Source organism: Dysidea avara, chromosome 8 (genome assembly GCF_963678975.1).
Source record: "Dysidea avara chromosome 8, odDysAvar1.4, whole genome shotgun sequence".
NCBI lineage: Eukaryota > Metazoa > Porifera > Demospongiae > Dictyoceratida > Dysideidae > Dysidea > Dysidea avara.
This window is the reverse complement of record NC_089279.1, coordinates 34,896,133-34,919,453: the sequence shown is the minus strand read 5'-3', so window position 1 is coordinate 34,919,453 and position 23,321 is coordinate 34,896,133. Positions and strand designations below refer to the sequence as shown.

General features: G+C 37.9%; 2 protein-coding genes and 1 long non-coding RNA gene across 3 annotated transcripts; all 3 read left to right on the top strand.

The window, feature by feature from the left end:
* Positions 1 to 1,537: 1,537 nt before the first annotated feature.
* On the top strand, positions 1,538 to 4,556 carry LOC136264409 (zinc finger SWIM domain-containing protein 3-like). The gene is made up of 4 exons (XM_066059139.1): positions 1,538 to 2,526; positions 2,607 to 2,715; positions 2,763 to 2,991; positions 3,058 to 4,556. The coding sequence occupies exons 1-4, from the start codon at positions 2,282 to 2,284 to the stop codon at positions 4,554 to 4,556; spliced, it is 2,082 nt and encodes a 693-aa protein (XP_065915211.1). The 5' UTR covers positions 1,538 to 2,281.
* Positions 4,557 to 4,635: 79 nt separating this feature from the next.
* Positions 4,636 to 7,367, top strand: LOC136264410 (uncharacterized). Its single transcript, XM_066059140.1, has 3 exons — positions 4,636 to 5,472; positions 5,886 to 6,104; positions 6,282 to 7,367. Exons 1-3 carry the CDS (start codon positions 4,636 to 4,638, stop codon positions 7,266 to 7,268), a joined length of 2,043 nt encoding a protein of 680 aa, XP_065915212.1. The 3' UTR covers positions 7,269 to 7,367.
* A 12,682-nt stretch (positions 7,368 to 20,049) lies between these two features.
* LOC136263764 (uncharacterized) lies at positions 20,050 to 22,779 on the top strand. The gene is made up of 4 exons (XR_010704779.1): positions 20,050 to 20,307; positions 21,133 to 21,186; positions 22,041 to 22,173; positions 22,298 to 22,779. It is a non-coding gene; the product is annotated as an uncharacterized lncRNA (long non-coding RNA).
* The last annotated feature ends 542 nt before the right edge of the window (positions 22,780 to 23,321 follow it).

Here is a 23,321-nt window from a genome sequence, read left to right as displayed (position 1 = left end):
ATTAAAATTTCTACCATTAGCCTACTATCACAAACATTTCTTGGCCGCCACCTTGGATTTAATATCTTTTTTCACCTTAGTTTTTCTGAGGGCCACACTCTTTTTTTACAGTATGGCTGTTTTGGATTAGATTTCACTTCTTTTTGTATTTGTATACGCTAAAGCCAGCCTATGGCCAGCTTTAGGGCTTTTTAAACCCATCTTTTTTTCTTTACCACCAGAAGAAGAAAAGGATGAAGCAGATTTTAAATACATTAATTAATTCAGATTTTATCAGTAAATGTACAAATTATATATATAATACATACAATTATTACATGTCAATTACTCCCTACAAATAACTTGTTTGCAGCTGATCTCTCTACTGGGTGACTGGAAATGTAGCTGAGCTCTCTACAGGGTTATTTGCTTATAGATGAACTCTCTACCAGATTCTGATGATTGTTTCTAGCTGAACTCTCTGCAGGGTTATTTGTTTGTAATTGAACTCTCTACAAGCACCCTTGAAACCTCTAACACTTTCGGCCATAACCTTATCGGGAGATTGGAAATAACTCCTAGCAATGATGGGGCTGAGGCTGCCGGCTGCTTATCCAATGGTATCTGTAATATGTACAGCTTCCAAGTGTTTAATGTAGAGATTACCAGAGTATGCATCATTTGATTTGTTGTCAGACTATTGTCAGTTATAATGTCAGTACAGAGCTAACAAAATTCACACTTCATTATGTGAATTTGAGTCCAGAGCACCTTTACTTTCAGTCCAGAGCACCTTTACTTTCTGTAAGGGACAGTATATAGTCTGTTTGGGAGTATGTGTACATTCCGTGAAGTCGTGAACGGGATAGTTCAGATCAGTTGGACAGACAACACAAAAACAAACTAAACAGAAGTGTTTATTACACCTCGAACATACTTGCAGTTGTTCCTTTGGTACTTTAGTGCTGTGCCACAATAGGGTGCAGTCATTCATCTCTGCTTGAGTGCTGATGTAGTATGCATATTCGTCATCAAAATCAAAGTTGTACATGACTCTGATAATATCTCAGAAAACTGAGTGTCATTCATGTCAGTCTTTGATTGTGTCCAGGTCCCACTCTTTTGTGCAATCAGGGCATATTTATTGGATTAAACAGTAGGAGCTGTCTGGTGCATGACAATCATGAGTGATGAAAGTGTCACTTCATCACTATACGGGTATTCTCCTCCACCTTAGTATGCAGGGTGTGTGCAGTGTTGGGCGTAACGTGCTACCATAGACTCTGGTTATTAGGCGCATGCGCTTATAACTTTCAGAGGAATTATTTGTGAAATTTACTATGCTTGTTAAGGTTACGGAATAGTTTTAAAATGCGTGGGCGGAACAAATTACAAAACCTGCTTTAACCCAAGCAGGGATAAATAATTTCAACAACTGTGTTGTGTTAGCAATGCAACTAATTGTGTTTGTTTGTTTTTACTACAGAATAACGACTGTTCTTGGGTGTGTGGTCTACAATAGAGCAATGTTTTATAAAAACGTGCCGTCAAAAACCAGACTAACAGATTACTGAATCCTTATAATTTCAACACAAGTGATTAAACAATTAAAATATCTAGGTCCTGTGGAAGCGATTTTTTAAGTTACTGGTTGTATAGACGTTTTATTGAAGTTTTAGTACTTTTTCGAGTGAAACAAACTCTTTGAAGGCTTGTATCTGAGTCACTGGGAAGAAACACGCCAAAAACGCTTCCACAGGACCTAATAAATTTAATATACAGTATCACTATGCCCCAGAAATGCCAATACAGCCTACAGCTTTTGCTGTATTTTGCGGCGGAAAAACATGGTAGTGACAGCTGGAACTGAGCGATGTACGGGCTGGCTTACTTGTGTTACTACAACAATTGTAGTGTTCCACCTGCCTCAAACTAAACTGTAGCTACATAAAACATTAAATATGAAGGGCTTCACCTTCATTTGAAACTTTTCACGCTGCTAGACTGGTTTTATGATCTCCTCAAAAAGAATCGATAGGCATTCAAAATTTTGAATGATTGCCCGTGACTATACCGTAACCTTAAGAGCATGTGCTTATAAATTACGGAGCGGCTATTCGTACGCCAGTCACGTATGAATAGTCGATGAACTATTTGTACGGAGATCACGCGATTCCAAATAAACGGAATAGTTATACGAATTTTGCTTTCCGGTAACTACACGTGGCTTTTGGCGCGTACGTTTTGAACGTCTGCTCTACGTTTGGTTCATCCATAGAATCTATGGTTCATCTGACTAGGAATGCTTCGGTGTGGGGATGAGTTTAAAAGTTATGAGGATCTCTGCGATGCAATATCTGCATTTCAGCAAGCTGAATTTGTGCAACTGTACGTTAGACATTCAAGAACCATTGAATCAGCGTTGGCTACACGGGCACCAAAGAAGAAGTTTAATGAAGACTTGGTTTATTCTGATATAGATTTTGCGTGTCACCACGGTGGAAAAGATTTCAAGACGACTTCTACCGGGAAAAGGCCAAACCAGAAGTAAGTGCGACCCGCCTATGGTGCGAGTAGGAGTTTCTAGAATTTCAGTGGTGACATTGGTCTCTGTGTTTTTCTTGTAGGACTTTTCAAATGGGGTGCCCGTTTCGTGTGAAAGTTAGGTGTAATCGAAATGGCCAAGTTTTGTTTATAAAAGCCATTGAGAATAGCCACAACCACGAGATTAGTGGGGTATGTTTTGATTGAATACATTAACACACTGTAATATTGTCGTGTAGAAGGCTTTCAAGCATCATCCTAGACAACGAAGGCTAAGTGAGCCCAGTGAAAAAGAGGCTGACAATATGCTTGGAGTCAAGGCTAACAAGAAGATGGTACAGCAGCACTTCTTTAAGCAAACGGGAAAGGTGGTCATCCTTAAAGATCTGCATAACTTGGCTTCCAAGAACAAGAAGACCGAAGTTATTAATGTTAGCACACTAGTAGAAGAAATGAAGAAGGTTAATGGTAAGTAATTACAAGTAAAATGTGTGTCGTCTGCTGAAATTAATTCATTGGTCTATTTTTATACAGGTGCAATTGTGGAAGTGTCAAAAGATGAAAGTGATACTTTATCCAGTGTGTATTTTCAAACTCAGGGATGGAAGAACACATATGCACGGTATCCTGAATTAGTTCTTATTGATGCAACTTATAAATTGAACAATCTTCGAATGCCACTGTACATAATGATGGTTGTGGATGGAAATGGAGAGAGTGAAGTGATAGCTTTATTGCTGGTGGTGCATGAGGACAAGGTGACCATCAGTCATTTAATGGATGTATTCATTAAGCACAATGATACGTCCAATACAAGATGCATTATGGCAGACAAAGATTTTACAGAAAGAGATGTATTTGCACAGAAGATCCCCGGTGCTGAACTGATGATATGCTTATTCCACACTTTAAGAACATTCAGACATGAAATTACCCCTGAAAAAGTTGGTATCAATGCTGCACAAAAGGTTGCTGTTTTGGAAATAATAAACAAGCTTGTGTATGCTCGAGATGAAGAAGAATATTCAAAATTTTATCAGAAATTGAAGGACACAAAGCTAAACCAAGTAATTCAGTATTTTAATGATAATTGGCATGGAATCAGGGAACAGTGGGTTGAAGGTCTTAAACGAGAAACATGTCACTATCTAAACAGTACAAACAACAGAATTGAGAGTATCAATCAAAAGATAAAAAGCGTTGTCACAAAGCACTCTTCTCTACTCACCTTTTTCCGAGATTTAATGAAATGCTTTGATTCGTTATCATTGGAAAGAGATCATCGGGCTGTTACAGTATTTGAAAAGTGTGCTGTGAATGTATTTCCTGCTAACAACTGCCTTTCCCAATACCAGCAATTTTTGACACCATATGCATACTCATTTGTGGTAAAACAATTTGGGTCATCTGACAGGGTGAAAATTGCTGTTAATAATGGAGATCATTCTTCTATTGATGTTTATTCTAATGGAAAGAAATTGTTCACAACAGACTGTGGGTGTAATTGTGGGTTTTATACAGCAATGGAGTTGCCTTGTAAACACATTTTCGCATTACGAGCACAAGCCAAGCTAGACATTTTTGAAGCAAAACTATGTGCAGTAAGATGGACCCGTGATTACTATAGAAGTAGTCATCGTGTTTTTTCAACCACCAATGATTGTTCAGCAAATGTTGAGGTCTGTGCTGTTGATAGATTGCCAGTGGTCAGGGTGTTGTCACAGCATGAAAAATATCGTAAAGTATTTGATTTATCACAGAGATTAGCTTCAATTGCCTCTGATATATCTACGAGAGAATTTTCATATGCTGTTGATTGCCTGGAGAAGATTGTGAGATCATGGGAGCAAGGCAAGCATGTGAAGGTTGTAGTTGTTGAAGAATCATGCATTGAGGACTTGGAGGTTGACCATCAACAAGACAATAAGGTTGACCATATGTCTGATGATCTCCTTGACAAAGATGACTTCTCGGGTTTCCCTTATCATATATCTGATATACCTTCTATTGATAGCCAATCCAATAACACTTGACTGCATACATGATGACAGTGACTGCCAAGCTGATCTCAGTGAGAATTCAGGTGACATACTTCCTGATATTCCATATGTCATGCGTTCTGACAGTGGCATTCCAGCCATATCTGCTGACCGTAGCAATGCTTTTGTTTTTCCTGTTGATAATCCATCTGTTGTACCCACTGACAGTGACGATCCACCTGCTATACCTGCTGACAGTGACAGTCTACCTGCTATACCTGCTGACAGTGACAATCCACCTGCTATACCCGCTGACAGTGACAATCCACCTACTATACCCACTGACAGTATCAACCTACCAGTTATATCTTCTGACAGTGGCAATCCAATTGATGTAGATCTAATGAATAACAAACCAACCCCTGATTTTATTGACCTAACATCAATAGCGCTTCCACCCAAAACTAAAAAAAGAGGTAGACCTAAGGGGGCTAATTTAACTGTCATAGGATTGCCCAAGAAGAAAAAATGTATTGAACGTCCAGTGAAGTTTTTACTAAAACCTAATGCAGAAAGGCAAAGACAAATACTTAGTTGGATGTTACCGGACCACTTAATTGAAAAGGCTCTGCGTGGTGAAAGGCTTGAATCTAATGAAATAGGTAATAGTTTGCATCTCAAGTCCAACTTGTTGGATGAAAACGTCAACTGGGTCTTGGTTGAAGATTTTTTTACTGATGGTGCATGGAGTAAGGTCACTGATGCAATGATGGAATTGGAAAATGCCCCGAAATGGAATTTTTACACGTGCAGCAGAGATCTTTCACTTTCAACTTCTGTTGCTTGTGAATCGTGTCTGAACTGGTATCATCTGAATTGTGTGGGATTGACCTCTGCACCCAAGAAAGCAGTGTGGTTTTGTCGTCTGTGTTATGGAGTTCAAGCAAGGATGAACAACACTGATACCAAGGTAATGACATTGTGAATAAAGTAGGATATGTAAGTAAAGTTTGGTGAACTTATTTGCATATATGTAGTTATAAAATGAGTAAGCATGGTACAGTTCAGTAGTGTTGTATCAAACAATACAGTGGTGCTGAAAATGAAGGGCACCCACCTTTAAAAACCATGTTACACAACCTTACAAAGGAATCTTGGTGCTACTGATACCATATCTAGCACTAAAACTTAATAATGGAGGTTTACAGTTTCCCACAAAAATATTGTTCCTTCAGACAAGTGTAACTGTTGTGTATTTTATTAGAGTGATTTAGTAGGTCTGATATAAATGAATGAAATTTTCAATTGTCTAAACACACCCATGAGGGCCCAGCAAGTTTGGATAATAGAGGATCACTGTATTACAAATTGTCTTTTTTATAGATTGCACATTCACCACTTGAAGATAAACAGCAGCCCACTGTACAGTCGCCACTTGAAAATAAACAACAGCCCACTGTACAATCGCCACCTGAAGATAAACAGCAGCCCACTGTACAGTCGCCACTTGAAGATAAACAGCAGCCCACTGTACAGCCACAACTTCAAGATAAGCAACAATCCAACTACTGCCCCAAAGTACATCGTCGCAAAAGGAGAAAAGTAAGTAATTGTCATTGTTGTCAACATGATGTGCATTTTATTGGAGTGCTTGAGCAGGGCTCTGAAATAGATGAATTGGTTTCATTTATCCAAATTTTAAATTATCTAAACACACAAAGGGCTCAACAAGTGTGGACCATGGTAATACTAATTCATTTGCATCATCTTTTTTAATAGGTCATACTGTCATCACTTAAAGATAAACAGCAACCTACTGTTCAGTCACCACTTCAAGAAAAACAGCAGCCCACTGCACAGTCACCAATTGAAGATAAACAGCAATCCAAGCACTGCCCTGAAGTACATCATCGCAAAAGGAGAAAAGTGAATAATCGTAATCGTTGTCAGCATGATGTTATTGAAAGATTTACAAGGCTTATTGGCAGTATTAAGCAAGGTGACAAGCTTGACGATGATCACATTAATGCTGCTAGTCAACTCTTACGTGACCAATTCCCTGATTTGCAGGGGCTATCAACTCCAGCCATTGGAGAATGTTTTATGTTTGAAAAGTTTGACTGGATGATAGGTTACGCAGGATTTGCTTACTGTCAAGTGTTGCACACTGGCTGTGATCACTGGGTGGCAATCAAAGCTGTGTCAGATAATGAAGTTTACGTATATGACAGCATCTTCACTGAACCAACATATCATGTTTTGAAACAAATTGCTGCCATTTGCAATACACGATCAGCACAAATCAAAGTCCATCTAGAGAAGGTGCAAATGCAAGTTAGCCCTGATGATTGTGGGGTGTACGCTATTGCTTTTTTGACTGATCTTTGTTTTGGCAGAAATCCAGCATCATGCCTTTATGACCACAAGAAAATCCGCAGTCATCTTATTAATTGCTTTGAAGCTGGCAAGATTACTCCCTTCCCATGTACAAAAACCAAGGAGAAAAGGGCTATGCTTAAAAAGTTGAATGTTTATTACCAGTGCAGACTGCCAAATGTCTCAGAGCACATGTCAAGGAAGCCGTTTGCAGAAGAAGTGCCCTGTATGGTGAAATGTTATATTTGTGATAACTTATACCATCACACATGTGTGAATATCACAATAAAACAAGCAAAGAAGATAAATTCAGAAAAGGAAATGTGGTTCTGTAACTACAAAGAATGCGAAGAGTACTTTGGATATCTATTTGATTCTGACTCTGAATAATACTTGATCATGTTTCTGATTGAACATTTGTTTATAATTGTTTGCTTTGCTTTGTATGTGTGTCTTTTTGTGTACACTGTCAACATAATTATCATCATACCTACTGATATACTGAACAATACAGTATAGCTGTGTTGAGGTGTTGCTATCAAATTACATCAAAGCTGTTCTAAACTAAAATTTCAGTGTAGTCAGAATTATTTAATGTGCATGTCACTGAATGCTAGGTGGTCTTATATATATTGAACATTTTACTGGATTATTCAAGTTGTAGCTGTACCTGATAGCTATGTGTACCCCATCGTCGTACGAATATATAGCTTTTCTGCCATTAGTTTTTGTTGTTTTTTAGTGCGTTACCGTACGAATAGTACGTGAGCTATTCATACGTATCGTCGTACGAATAGCACGTGAGCTATTCATACGTATCGTCGTACGAATAGCACGTGAGCTATTCATACGTATCGTCGTACGAATAGCACGTGAGCTATTCATACGTATCGTCGTACGAATAGCACGTGAGCTATTCATACGTATCGTCGTACGAATAGCACGTGAGCTATTCATACGTATCGTCGTACGAATAGCAACGGCCTATAAATTACGGTAAGGAATTTCTGCTAGGAGGGAATTAGTTGTGCCCACTACAGTTTTTAAGCGACCTGAACACCAGTAAATAGTTTGCTTCAGTAATGAAAACAGAAATCCTTAGAAGTGAGGTAGCTACTTTATTTATTTATTTATTGATTAGCAAACACCCAACAGGGTTTTTACGCTAATGTACAAGGTACGTACACATAAGTGCCTAGTTTAAGTTACAATAACATAAGTGCCTATAATTTAGGTTACAATAATGATTAGTACTAAGTTACAATAAGTGCTAAGTTACAATAGGTGCTAGGTTACAACTAGTGCTAAATTACAGTAAGTGGTAAGTTACAATAAGTGCTAGAATTACAATGAATACTAAATTACAGTGAGGGCTAAGTTACAATAAATACAATAAGTGCTAAGTTACAGTTACAAAGTAGGAGTAGTTGATTGTTTAAATGTTTCAAGATCAATGGTAGATAGATTAGGGATACATAGATCGTTCCAATGGGGAATAGTTCTGGGTAGGAATGAATAGAGATACGTGTTTACTGAAGACTGTATATGATTAAATTTCTGATCATGATGGGTTCTGGTAGCAGTTTGATTTAATGATGGCAGACTTTATTACAGACGGCAGTATCGGCTAGACATGACGGCTTGCACGATGAACCTGGTGAGGCATCGAGTGTGCTGTGACATGTTTGATTCGTTCTGACAATTTTGTATGTAGTACACATTAAGGATGCAGAGGCGATTTCAACAAGGGATTTCAACCATATGCGCTTAACAAACAGGTGTCTAGTACAAGTATACCACATGCACTTAACAGGCAATATGTACTTAATGACCATGTGCGTCTAATAACTGGAGTCTACTTTTTTAACGCGTTACATAATATTATTACGTAATGCAGTAACAAAGCCAGTGATATCTAACGGATAGTTACTTTACATAAGCAATGCGTTATTAAAGTAGTGCATTACTATTCGTTACTGTAATATTATTACCTAACAAAGTACTAATGTGTTATTTAACTAGCACATTAATATAATATTATTACCTAACAAAGTACCTTTATACATTGTGTAATAAGTAATATATATATTTTTAAAAGTAGCGGCCCAACATTGGGTGTGTGTGTGCAGTGCCCGAAATAGTGTGAAAATATTGCACTGTCACATTGTCTGGACTAAGCCACCAATGACCTGTTATTAATTATGGTTGTCCAGTCACATTCAAAATGTACTTAAGCATGCTCACTCTGGGAAGTCTGGGGGCATGCTTCCCAGTAAAATTTTATTTATTTTAAAATTACAACTTCTGAGATCACATCTGGAAGCATTTTGAAAGGGTAAGTTTAATCTGTGAATCACTTACAAATTTTTTTACCATAATATTACAGATGTGATTAATTTGTCTTATTGACAGAAAACAAGATATCAGTTGTAGCAATGACAGTTGTATCTTATATGTAACAGTGGCGGATCTAGAAATTTTTAGAGGGGTTTCAGATTCCACTCAACTTCAGCCTAGCTGTAAGTCAAAGACCAAAAAAAAAAAAGGTCACAACCCGCTGTACAACGTTATAGTTGTGATTTCGAAAGCTAAACTATGAAGATTTTTGCCAGTAGAGAATCCTTCTATAGCACACGTGGTGATTTTATCACTGACATGACGACTCGTCAATAAATTTGGGGCACGCGCTATTTTCAGAAGGGTTTAGCTGAAACCATTGCAACCCCCCTGTATCCACCACTGTGTAATATCACAATACAATGTTACAATTATTGAATGTATTACACTGTATTATACTGCTTTAACTAATAATTACAGTAAGTGATATGGTCATATTACAGGCTATAGCTAAGTCAATAATTTCAAGCTCATGCACAAATGACTCTCATCTTAGCAAAAGCAAGGTTTTCTTTAGTGATTGTGTAAGCAATATCCATATTTCTTTTAATCTTCAACTTGGTAGCCTCACTAAGGTTGGTTGAGCCGTTACCCTTACAATTGGTGCATATTCCATCAAGCTACTGGCTGTCTATTTGGCCTCCAATGCCATTGCTTGCTGGTGCATATCAGTTGCCGCATGATCCTTGAAGGTCAAATATTGTCTGTACCTTCATTAAAGGCTGCCCTATAGTTTCGTATTGAGTAGAGCTTATCAGTAAACTTACGTCAAACTTCACATTTTAGCATGGTCACATACTCCCGATCACCAGACGCTGTTTCAAACTATACACCATTGTATCATCTGAAGACTTATATCATTTTCAGACACCCATTTCTTTGCTACAACACTCTTCTTAGTGCTTCCGCAACCATTGCTAGCAGTATCTTCATTGGCTCTCTAGATCTCTCTGGACAATTTGTCCGGATAGCTAAATAGAAACTTACTCAGACATTACGTGTATTGTCTGGATAATGTCTGCTTGTCGAACGCATCATTTCATTGTCATTTGTTAATGGTTGACCTGCAAATGACACTTTTGCTTGTCTGATGGAATCCGTATCACTATTTAATATATGTGCGGTACATAGAACATGTTAGCAAATTTCTTTCTAACTGTTTTTGTTGTAGCCCAAACACTGGACATCTTGAACAGCTTCTGTACACCTTTAGCTAGGCTGTTAATTTTTTCAGTAAAGATTGTTGCAATATGAGGCTTGTACGTATGTATTGTGTACTTGTGTATGGTCCCAAATAGTCAGCTACCAAGTGGTAGCGCAAAAAATGCACAGCTACATGTTGGAGCTGTATATAATGCTGTATATTATCACTGCAGGTGGTAAATGAAGTTACCAAATATTGCTACTGATCAGGTGGACTGTTCAATTGTGGTTCCCTTCCCTCATCCCGCAATAGGTCATGGAACTGTACAGATGTATATCACTCCCTGAATCTACATACCAAATTTGAAGAAAATCGCTTCTGCCATTTCCGAGATACTAGCGACCAAAATTTCGTTTTAATTTCTTTGTTTTTTTCTTCTTCATTTCGCACACTTCGCAAAATTCGCCATAAAACACGAATTCGTGCTCGGATTGGGCTGAAATTTGGCACACTTAAAGGGCTCGTTAAGGCGGATCTCCATACCAACTTTGGTAGGACTCCGATGAACATTCACGGAGTTATGACCGATTATTTGTGTAAAATAAAGTCGAAGGTCTGTCACGCCTACAGGGTAAACCCCCTGGAGGAATCAGTTGAAAATTGATATGTAGATGGAGCAACCATCGTAGGAGTGCTTTTTTGTGGTTTGAAAGGAATCGGGATAAAGACCATGGAGATATGACACAAAAGCCAACCTGTGTCAAAATTACGCGATCGATTTTTATGAATAAAAAACTGTTAGTTTTCGTGTCTACCAGGCAAACCGCTTAAAGCAACGAGCTGGAAATCAGAATATAGCTGGAATAATCATAATAGAAAGTCCTTGCAGTAGTACAGAAGAATCGGATTACAAACCACTGAGTTATGAGTTGAAAGGCAACTACGTGTAGCAAATGCGAGATCGAGATACCGAGATACTCTAATAGAACAGTCACCCTAATAAAGCATTCAGCTACGTTTATAATTTACTCAATTATATTACATTGCAAGTTATTCTGTAGGGAATTCAACTACAAACAAGTCACCCTGTTGAGAGATCAGCTAGAAACAGGTCACCCTGTAGAGAGTTCAGCTAGAAGAAGTTACATTGTAGAGAGTTCAGCTACAAAGAAACTACCATGTAGAGAGTTCAGCTGCAAACAAATCACCCTGTAGAGAATTCAGCTACAAACAAATCGCCCTGTAGAAAGATGAAGTTACCTTGTAGAGAGTTCAGCTACAAACAAATCACCCTGTAGAGAGTTCAGCTACAAACAAGTCATCCGGTAGAGAGATCAGCTAGAAGGATCACCTTGTAGACAGTTCAGCTACAAAGAAATCACCCTGCTTCATCTTTTCTTCTTCCTGTGGTAAAGAAAAAAATGATAGGTTAAAAAGCCCTAAAGCTGGCCATAGGCCGGCTTTGGGGTATACAAATACAAAAAGAAGTGAAATCTAATCTAAAACAGCCAAGCTGTAAAAAAAGAGTGTGGCCCTGAGAAAGGCTATGGTGAAAAAAGATGTGAAATCCAAGGTGGCAGCCAAGAAATGGCTGTGATGGTAGGTTAATGGTAAAAATTTTAATAACGACAATTCAGGTGAATTTTGTGCCAAGACCAAGCGGCACCAAGAATTGTTATTAAAATTTTTACCATTACCCTACCATCACAGCCATTTCTTGGCCGCCACCTTGAATTTCACATCTTTTTTCACCATAGCCTTTCTTAGGGCCGCACTCTTTTTTTACAGCTTGGCTGTTTTGGATTAGATAGTTATATCACAACAAAAGCAATTGTTCTGAGGAGAGTGTTAATAAATAAGATATTCACAATGACATTTTGTAGTACATTTTTGGGTAGTCTCAGACCAATATACACCAGGTGCTTATCGATATTGTGATTATTACACTGGCTGTAATTGGTCTAGTGACATTACAACACATAACCAGTTCAGTACCACAGCATACAGTGTGTGTGGTATAAACGTATAAATGTCATGTGTATTTGTGGTTTTAACTCTGTTTGGTGACAATCAGCCATTGTTGCTAAGTACAATAGCACTGAGCAATGAGTGTACTTGTGCCATGGCCAGTTGCACTTCATACTGTAGTATAATCCCAACACTACCATAATAAAATATGAGGTATCTATGGAAACAGCTGCCACCATGGTCATACTGCACATGCTACTGCTACTATATTCCAGTAGAAATGGTAATGGGTCATAATATCATTAGCCCAATTATAGCCAGTGCTTATAACCAGTATATTGATAAGCAGCTAACACGTATGATCTGGAAATGCAAAACATTATCTTTTAGGTAGAAGGTAGGGGATAAGAGTATTCTCTGCACACTTGTAAAATGTTGAACCCTTACTGTACTATAACATAAACAAACCAATGACAAAATATAGAGCACTAGAATATACACAAAATATACACTGTCCGTTTCACCACCAGCTTTGTAGTGGTGGGGGAGGGTATTTCACCACCAGCTTCACCACCAGCTTCACCACTGTTGGTTTCACTACCAGTCGTTTCACTACCAGTTGTTTCACCACCACCACCACCACCACCACCATCACAAAATTTCACTATCAGCTTTGTACAATACCATATGGAGGGAAACTTTGGAAATCAAGCAGAATAATTTTATTTGGCAAAATGTTAGCGAAGCACACACCTGTATTTAATTCTATACTAAGGAATGCACATCCACTACATGTATTATAACTACAGAGCATTATGTGGTAATTGACATTCTGGAATAGTGTGCTAACCAATGTTTAGTACATCACAGGGGAGCTTATTAAATGTTAAGGGACCAGACATGTAATTTAGTAATTCAGTTTGATTGATACAATTAGACAAGGTGATTGAGGGAGTTTTTTCCATCAGTGCACACACCATGCTGGCTAGGGGAATCTGGGGAATACCCTCCCCCATCACTACAATGAGAAATTCTAAAATAGCTAATTTTGGATCCGGATGCAACTATTGGACTGTAAAAAAACAGTAAAAATCCAGAATTTTAACCATTTTTATCTGTTGAAAAGAAAAATTCCATAAAAATTGATCTATATCACTGGATTGAATTTGGAAGCAATATTTACCAAACATTAGAAAAGGTTTTGAAAGATCAGTAGACATGGATATCATTCTGAGGGTTTGGGGGCATATATGCACCAGGGAAATTTCAGGTCTGTACACTCTAAGATATGATTTTACTGTGTTGGTACATGTAGGTCATGTGCAGGGCCGCCCAGAGAAATTAAGGGGCCCAGGGCAAAGAGTTAAAGTGGGGCCCTTGACCCAAGTTGTAAGGTGAAGACCAAAAAAAAAAAAAAAGGTCACAACCTGCTGGCAATGACAATAACTACCCATCACCAACCATATCTCCTTATCTATAAGCTTGCTACACTGCTCCTCTGAAGAATACTGTGACTGCTCTATTAGAGTATTTAGATCTGACTGCTCTATTAGAGTATATCGATCTTTTAAACAGGTATTCAGGGGGCCCTTCATGGGGCCTCCTGGGGCTCCTTTCAGGCTGGGGCCCGGGGTAAAATGCCCCAGTTACCCCCCCCCCCCCCCCCTGTGGGCGGCCCTGGTCATGTGAACAGAAACTGACTACAAAATGTGACTGTTCTATTACAGTAGTTGACTGCTCTTGTAAATCAATGCTAATTTCCCTGAACGTACTTGACCAACTTCTGTAAATGTCAGAAACCCTCCTGGTTATCTTCCCCTGAGCTAGTCAGCAGGGTAAACTTCTGACCACGAAATTCCAAGACCAGTCTTGCAAAATCTTCTCCAATTTATGTCCATTCAGTTAATTAACATATTGAGTTGACAACTGAGTGTACTAAAAATGCACAATTTATTCCAGGGCTAACCCTTGCATGCCACCACCCCCGGAACTGGTTGTCAAATACTGGAAAGCTGGATAACACCAGTGACTATATATTAGGAACAAGCTATCTGAGGGCAATAACATAAGCCTGCCCTCAGAATAGGCCTGATCGATGCTGGCAAATGTAGGATGACATACAGTAGAACAATGACCCCTCAAACACATTGGCTGATCTTACTAGAGAGCAGCAAGGGTGATTTGCTGGGCAGTTGCATGGGGCCGTTAGTCCAGGGAGTGAAGAAGCAGAGTTGCCAAATGATTGCTCCAAATTCAATGGTCACTCTCTGAAAACAGCATGTACCAAGCCCACGCATTATAAATAGGTGGATCTGTGTGTTGGTAGGGAACTGAAGAGCAAAAAAGGTTGCAGTCTACTCACAATGCTGGCAGACCTAAATAACTATTCACTGATATTGAGGTAAAATCAATAGCAACTGAGATTGCCAAACAAGACAAAATATTCATCTTTATGAAAGACAAAGAAGCCTAATTAGCGCGGGCCCGGCATGCACTTATACTATCTAAGTGCCGTGGCGGAGAAAAAGTGGTCTGGCTACCCAAGACTATTGTGCTACTGTGATCTCCGTTGTCATAGTTACATTTGGTCATTGCATAAATAATTGGGTGTAATTGCCTACTTTGTGTGATAAGTTGACTTTTAAATAAGCTGCACGTGCATAAAAGTACCTCGCATGTACCAGCATAGCAGCAGCATGAGCAGCAGATATTGGCATGACAGAGAAGCTTTGTTAGAGTACTAACAGTTTCCAAGATGCCAAAGAAGAATGATATTTATTTATTTATTGTTAATCAGCAGGACCCTCCAGGGGTATAATGCTGATGTGCAATTTCATGTGTACAATTTCAATTAGTTACTTAACTATATAAGTATGTGCAATTACGACAAGTTACTTAATTATATACATATGTACAATCACAATAATAAACTATAAAAGTGACGTTTACCCTAGCAACGGTTACTTAGCAACCGTTGCTAAACAACCGTATTTTTTCTATCCCATGGGGCATCTATCACTATGTAACACTATTTGTCAAGTCGGATATCTACTTCTAATCCAACATCTGAATGTGTTACTGTATAATACTCTCAATGGCACCTTGACGTATTATATTGAAATACGTCAAGCGATTAGCCAATAGAATTAGTATTACAATTGTTTGTCAATGTCGCTTGACAAAAATCTATAATACTAATTTGATTGGCTAAAATAGTGTGGTGTGTTTATATTAGAAGTAAGTGTCCTACTTGACAACTATTGTTACCACAGTGATACATGCCCAAGGCATAACAACAATATGGTTGCCTAGCAACGGTTGCTAGGTAACCGTTGCTAAGGTAAAAGTCATTTTGAGACAATAGCAACAGTTGCTAGGCAACGGTTGCTAAGTGTGATTGATCCTTTGTGGTGGTTATTTATTGAATTTCTGTTGCCTAGTAACAGTTGCTATGGTTGTCGGATTAATTTGCAATAGGACAGATGGCTCTGGTATTCGGGATTAATAGTTCTCGCATTGTAAACAGGAAGGAAATAGTGCTCGGCTTCGCCTCGCACTATTTTACTCCTTCCTGTTTACAATGCTCGCACTATTAATCTCGAATACCACAGCCATCCATCCTATTACATATACGTATATGTAATAGGATGGATGGTTGTGGTATTTGGGATTAATAGTGCGAGCATTGTAAACAGGAAGGAGTAAAATAGTGCAAGGCGAAGCCGAGCACTATTTCCTTCCTGTTTACAATGCGAGAACTATTAATCCCGAATACCACATCCATCCGTCCTATTGCAAATTAATCTGACAACCATAGCAACTGTTACTAGGCAACAGAAATTCAAAAATAACCACTGCAAAAGACCAATCACACTTAGCAACCGTTGCCTGGCAACCGTTGCTATGGTCTCAAAATGAGTTTTGCCTTACAACGGTTACTTAGCAACCGTTGCTAAGCAACCATGTGTTGTGTCATACCTTGGGGCATCTATCACTATGGTAGCAATAGTTTTCAAGTCGGACATTTACTTCTAATAGAAACACACCACACTATTCTAGCCAATCAAATTAGTATTATAGATTTTTGTCAAGGGACCTTGACAAACAAGTGTAATACTAATCCTATTGGCTAATCGCTTGACGTATATCAATATAATACATCAAGCTGCTATTGAGAGTATTATACAGTAACACATTCAGTTGTTGGATTATAATAGAAACACACCACACTATTTTAGTCAATCAAATTAGTATTACAAGTTTTTGTTAAGGGTGCTAGCAGGTTTTTGAAGCCATTCAAGGGACAACCCATATAACCACATGCGGCTGTTACAACATAATTGGCAATATTATGCATACTCACATACTCAAAGTATCCATGTTAGGCGGCTGTGTTTTGCGCCAAAGAAATTAGCCAAGAAACAGCTTGTTTCATTTGAAAATGGTCACGAAAAAGATCATCTGGGTGCCCAAGAGTGACAATAGAGTGAACTATTGAAGAACAGGCTTGGCAACTCCACAAGTAACAGGAAGGTGTCCCAGTGTGTAAAGAAAAGGAACAAGAGCTTTTCTTTTGTTCAGAACTTCATTTATAACTTGTTATTTGATAAAGTTGGCATTTGTGGTTTATTGGAATTTGTTGTAATAACTGGTCGACGTGCGCATGTTCTACACTGCATTGTAAAAGGCGATATTCTGGAATACACGATAGTCGGATCTCTACCAAACTTTTGGTGGACCATCAGTGTAAACTTCTAGCGCATGGAATTATAATTGTTGTGATCCAGCGTGAAGTTACAAGGCCTGGAAGTCGAAGTTCGCTCACGGGAACTTGCTCTTTGTTTTGAAGAAGTGCAAAGACAAATCCATGCACTAAGTTTCCACAAGTTTATTGAAGAATCTTCACAGCAAATTTGATGCCTGTGCAAGCAGCCAGTATCTCGGAATAAGAAAAATGTATGGGTTAACTTTCAGGGACTATAGCGTGTGAATGAAACAAGGTACAATCTTATACCTTGGTCTCTGTATAGTAGAAAGTTAGATCAATCTTCGAAGTAGTAGCTTAGATTCCTGTAGCTTCCTTTTTGCTTGTATCAAAAATAAAACAACAGCATTTGTGTGGCTTCAAACAGGCGCTACCCCCTAAAGGGACCTTGACAAACAAGTGTAATACTAATTCTATAGACCTTACTCATTTAGAACAGTAAGCACCCTCTGATGTCGTACGAAGCCATACAAGGATCCCTATTTACCATGGTGATTGCTTTTCGGATGCCATTTTGAGTTCTGAAATTGGGCGAGCACAACGGTTGCTATCATGTTACCATAGTTATGGTACTGCAAATGGCGAACTTGGCGGAGAATTGTGATGTTACTATGGTTTTGGTACTGCAAATGGCGAATATTGGCGGACAACTCCTTCACAACGGGTTATAAGCACTATGAAATTAATTCAGTGAATTAGGTCTATTGGCTAATCGTTCAACATATTTCAAAATAATACGTCAAGGTGCTATTGAGAGTATTATACTGTAACACATTCACTTGTTGGATTATAAATATAAATACCGTGATTACTATCAAGAGTTCATAATATAGTAGAGAGGGCTTAGCAGGATACAGTTTCACAATCTTTGTGTATGTCTCTTTCTCCTCAGCTACAGTAGTTTGTTCATGTTTAACTTCCATTACTATCAAGATAACTGTCCCTCGTGCTTTCATGTTAGTTTTGTGTCCATTTGGGTATCGATATCATCTTTATAAGAGGCGTGTGTTACAACAGATGATGGTGCTTATCTGTGGGATTGTAGGTGTTTAGTGCTTGTATACACCTCTCCCTCTCTACTAGTTTATGAACTCGTGTTACTATTGTACAGTGAAACTGGTCAGCTTCAGCCCAGAATTCTTTGCCTTAATATGAAGGTAGATACTTTGTACAGCTGAATCAGTGTATGACTTTTCTCACTTGGGAAATTTAAAATTGGCCTTTATAGAGAGGTGATCTTTCTAGCTAAAACAGGTTTATTGTGTTCATCTTGCTATAATGACGATGTGAGAACAGACAGGGTATATATTGCCCACTAAATGATTCAGTAGAAATTTTTGTGTGAAGACGGAACATTTTGTTCCTCTCGCCATGTGATGATATTTTGAATAGCTTATTTTTTATAAATAAGCAAAGTCAGTGCTTTCACTGTTGTGTATTCAAGCATCATTTACACTAGTAGAGGTAACTGTAAAGCACCAACAGAAAAACATAATCCATTAACTTTAAAATGTACCAAACTACGTCATCAACCATTTTGATAGGTCACGTTTCTAGTGACTTCTGTACTGCAAAGATTCTGTAGTTGGTAGAACAGGTTGACAAATGGTAATCACCATAGTGACCATACATTATCAATGAGTGTTTTCCATAATGATGTCACACAGATTCTCTATTTGGGGGACTCTTATATTTTCAAGTGTTGTTTCCTATGACATCAAATTTTTCATGAGTAATTTAACTGTTATAAAGGTGACATTAAAGACAAAGCAACTAGGTATGGTTATAACAAAAACAAAGAATGTTATTTCTCCTCAACTTACAACACCAGATGAAATTTTCATAACTCACATAAATGATTTAATTTCATTGCCTTATACCCATATCTGTTAGTTGTAGCTCAATACCTTCTCGAATTACACAAATGATCAATCTTCATTTATCACCCAATACTACCAGTGCTTGAACATGTATATATGATAAAAGTGATCCTTATACCGTATCACCTAAATATTTTGAGGGGGGAAATTTTTGCTGATTTTGCGGTTTTGGGGATTATTAGCGAAAATTTTAGCCTTGAAATATTTAGACCTTCATATAGTCTAATACATTTTGGGAGTGTTTGTAAATCTGCAAAAATTTTATTTTAGCAACATTGCCCAACCTCAAAATATTTGCCCCTCGAAATATTTAGGCTATATGGTACTGGTTGTATGTGTAGTGTACATCCTGAGGTAATACATCTATCACCGAAAAAGTTGGAATGTTCTAGTGCAACAGTCAATACAGTAGGCCCATAAACATTGCATTTCCGTACCCTCAAAATTTTCTATTGGAGCATTTTGAGTGTTGGTGTAAGTTAATCGTGCTCTATTAGAGTATTTGAACTTTGAACAGGGCATTGTATATAATGAATGGGTTTAAGTTATCCAAGTAATTCACTTGTCTGCACACTATTATTATTGCCTTGGGATCACTATGGTTTGGGTAACAGCTGGCCTACTATAATGGTAATAGAGCATTTAACTAAGGTTTTGAGCGGTATGGCAATTTTAAGAGTTTCAGTTATCAGATAAGTTTTACTGTGCAAGCACCATTGTCTTAGTGCAGCTCTTCTCTAACCAAAATAGTAGAACTAGAAGATTGGCCTTTTTCCACAACGATGTCACAAACACAATATGGCCACAATGTCCGGGGGACTATTATACAAGAGATATATTTTAAACATGTAACATTACAATTACAGTGCAATAACCAGATTTTGAACAATTTTTATAGTGTATGGATACTATAGCAGACCCCCCTTATCCAACCCTCATATATCCATAACCTTTATACAGTCGAAACGCAACCGTCAAAAAACGGGCGATTTTAGTTGCACGCGCAATTTACAAGAAGTTCAAAATGGCGTTTTCGACAGGTCACGCGGACGAGAGAAATGGCGTTCAACCAGTAAATTTCTGGCGTATTTTCGAATAAAAACACTTGAAGAGATGATTTATGAAGATAATTATCCTGTTTATTTAATCTTTAAGCGTGTGAGTTGGGAGTATTTCAGTGTTAGAATTGAACAAGAATTTTACTGCTCCCGATTTCACTTTGCTGTGGACAAACGAAAAAGAGTGCACAAAATCTGAGTCAACGAAAGTGATAAGGTTTGTATGGAGCACGTGTAGTAGTTGTATGAAACTGTACACATTTGTGAAACGAATTTGTACTCCGTTAATATAGAAGAGGTTGTTATTCAGTATCATGTTATACACAATAAACCATACACCACAGTGCCATAAGGTGTTAAACAACTTTTGTGGATTGCCAAAATGTAAAAGTAACTTTTTTGAAAGAAATTTTTGTGGCTCAGATATAGATCTCTCAATTGTGAAAATGTCTCAGTTGTTCCACACCTTTTGAACATGGACTGTAAAATCAAGTACAAGTAAAGATTCGCAACAGTGACATCATTATGGACAATCTTCGTTACTGGTTCAGTAGTCAACTGTATCAGCCTCAGTTTACACAAATATAATCTTTAATCATTTAGTTAATACTGAAAAAATTCTTATACCTTGTCTTGGTGCTTAGAAATAGTGCCACAAAAAAATATTGGTGCTATACCTGCGGAACCATGCACAACGATGAAGTTTGAAACAAACTGGCTGCATGCCACCATGATTTGATAACACTCGCCCAATGTAAAAGTGATAAGGAAACTAACAAGATAATACATGAAGAAACAAAGTTGAGTTAGTGAGATAGTCTGGACTCGTAACAAGCATAAAACTATGAGAAAGACATCTCCCTACATTATCTATGATAAAATTTTGTAGATAAGATGCCTGCAAAATCCATACAATCTTTTTATCCCACAAAAATTTCTTGTGTTACAGTAGTTTCAAAATAATAATCGTTACTGCTATGTTAGTTTCACACAGTGGTGTACATATTAAAAATAAATCATCAGTTACCACCTCTTCTACTAGGTCAGACTCTTGCAGTGCAGCTGGATTCAGCAACTTGTGATTTCACATCCAATGGTAAGGGCTTCCCATTGCTCACAGCAAATATTGGCAAGTTAGAACATTGCTGTATGTTATGTGGACTTAAATATTGTCCCACGGTAACCTGAATTTTTTTACAATCTTTATTTAGACTAGCTGTAGTTGCATTTTAAATGTGTTTCACAATGGTGCTTTACCAGTACATAATTGCACGGAGCTACTACAGTGGAACCTCTCTATTACGGACATTTTGGGACCCAGAATTTTTGGCCACTTTTTTGCTGTAATATAGAGGTTTTCCTCTTTTAGAGGTTAAAACAGAGGTAAAAATGTATTAACCAGACCTGTTGGGACCAAATTTTTTGTCCTTATTAGGGAGGTTTTTTTATTGTGTCCTTAATTTGGGGCGTTGAGGTTCCACTGTATATATAATATAATAATACAAATAACTCCTTGAAGTTTGTAATCACTGCTGGAAATAATGATAGTTACTTGAAATGGATAATTACCATAAGAAATTTTAAATTATAAATACCTTTAAAAGTATGTTTAGATATATAATTTCTTGATTTTTGAGGACATTTAATTTACCAAAGCTGCTGAAATGTAGATTCATCAATTTTTCTTGTCATACGGTATCTCTTTTAGGAGTCTCTGCTTTACAAATTTTTGTTCCTGTTAGCACCCCCTGATTTAGTATGATGGGCATTGTTGTCTTCTAAACTCTGAATTCGCTGAGAATTGTATTTGTTGGATTCTGATGGTGTAAAATGTACTTTTGTAGCATGTATGTATGTATGTGGGAAATGTCACGGAAGTTTTTTCATTGCTGCTGTAGTGTAACAAACTGTATTGTACTCATGTGTACTTGTGACGTTTGTATTGTACAGGTAACCTTGGTTTGTAAAAGCTGCCAGAACAAACTGATTGTACCAGATGCAGTATCGTACCATGATAACTTAGTTTTGGAATTAAAAGGCCCTTCTGAAGTAACAATGACTTGGATAGGTGAAAGTGGCCTTGGTAAGTTGGTCGGTGTTAGTGTGATTTTTTTTTTTTTGATCAATTTACCTCGCATTTAGTAATACTACATTCTAACGGCTAGTACATCCAGTTGTATCTTTGATGTACTTTGAAACTATTACAGGATTTGGACTGTAATGGATGACCAGGCCTCTGTGTATCTCCACCACAGGAGCAGTATTATGTGGGATTTACCCTGGACACAGTAAGAATGGAGTCCTTGAAGATGGCTGTACCCCAAGCAGTTTCAAGTTATTGCTGAATTTGATGGTACAAACTTTCATCTCTGTGGTCAACTCGGAGTAGTGGCAGCAGTATTCTGGCACAAGAAGTCTCCACCAGATAACTGTTTTAGAAATTGTTGATTTTAAAAAGTGTGTAAAAATGCTATTTGTCATCTTACTGTATGTGTAAACAGCAGCCAAAGTGCACAACTTTTTACAGCATAATTATCAAGTTTGGGCTTTTGTCTAGTTGTGCAAATCAATTAGCAACACTAATATGGCTTGAAACAAATTGTACCCACACCTCAAAACCACCTTGTCATTACTCACCAACTTTGTTCAGTGCTTTGTAGCTCGTTGCTAACTTACTGCACCTGTCGAATTTGGTTGCTGTGGGAGAGACCAGTGACTTGTTGTTGCGTGACCCCCAGTGCAAACAGGAACGAACGTTGCATCTGGCAGCTACAAGCGCTTGTAGTCAGACGGTGTTCTACCGGAAGAATCGCTTGTTTCTTCGCGGGAAAACAACTAAATACGCGTAATAAAGTGTATTTTTTGACGGTTGCGTTTCGACTGTATAGGAGATGACTGTTCTATTAGAGTATTTTAAGTACAGGTGTATGTTCTATTAGAGTATTTCTACAGAGCTTTGTATATAAATGTATGGGTTCAAAGCACTTCACTTATCTAAACACTTTTACCATTACTTGAGACTCTATTGGTGTTTGGATAAGAAAGGCTCACTGTAACTTCATGGACACCTGTATATTGGTTCCTCAATATCATGGTGCTGATGATGTCAAGTTTATTCTAGCTAAACTGTTTGTGCTTCTCTAACATGCAGTAAAACAGTAATACCCATATCAGTCCTATTGTGTGTTATCATGTGTTATTACAGGAGATTGACACAATTTACTTTGGTCG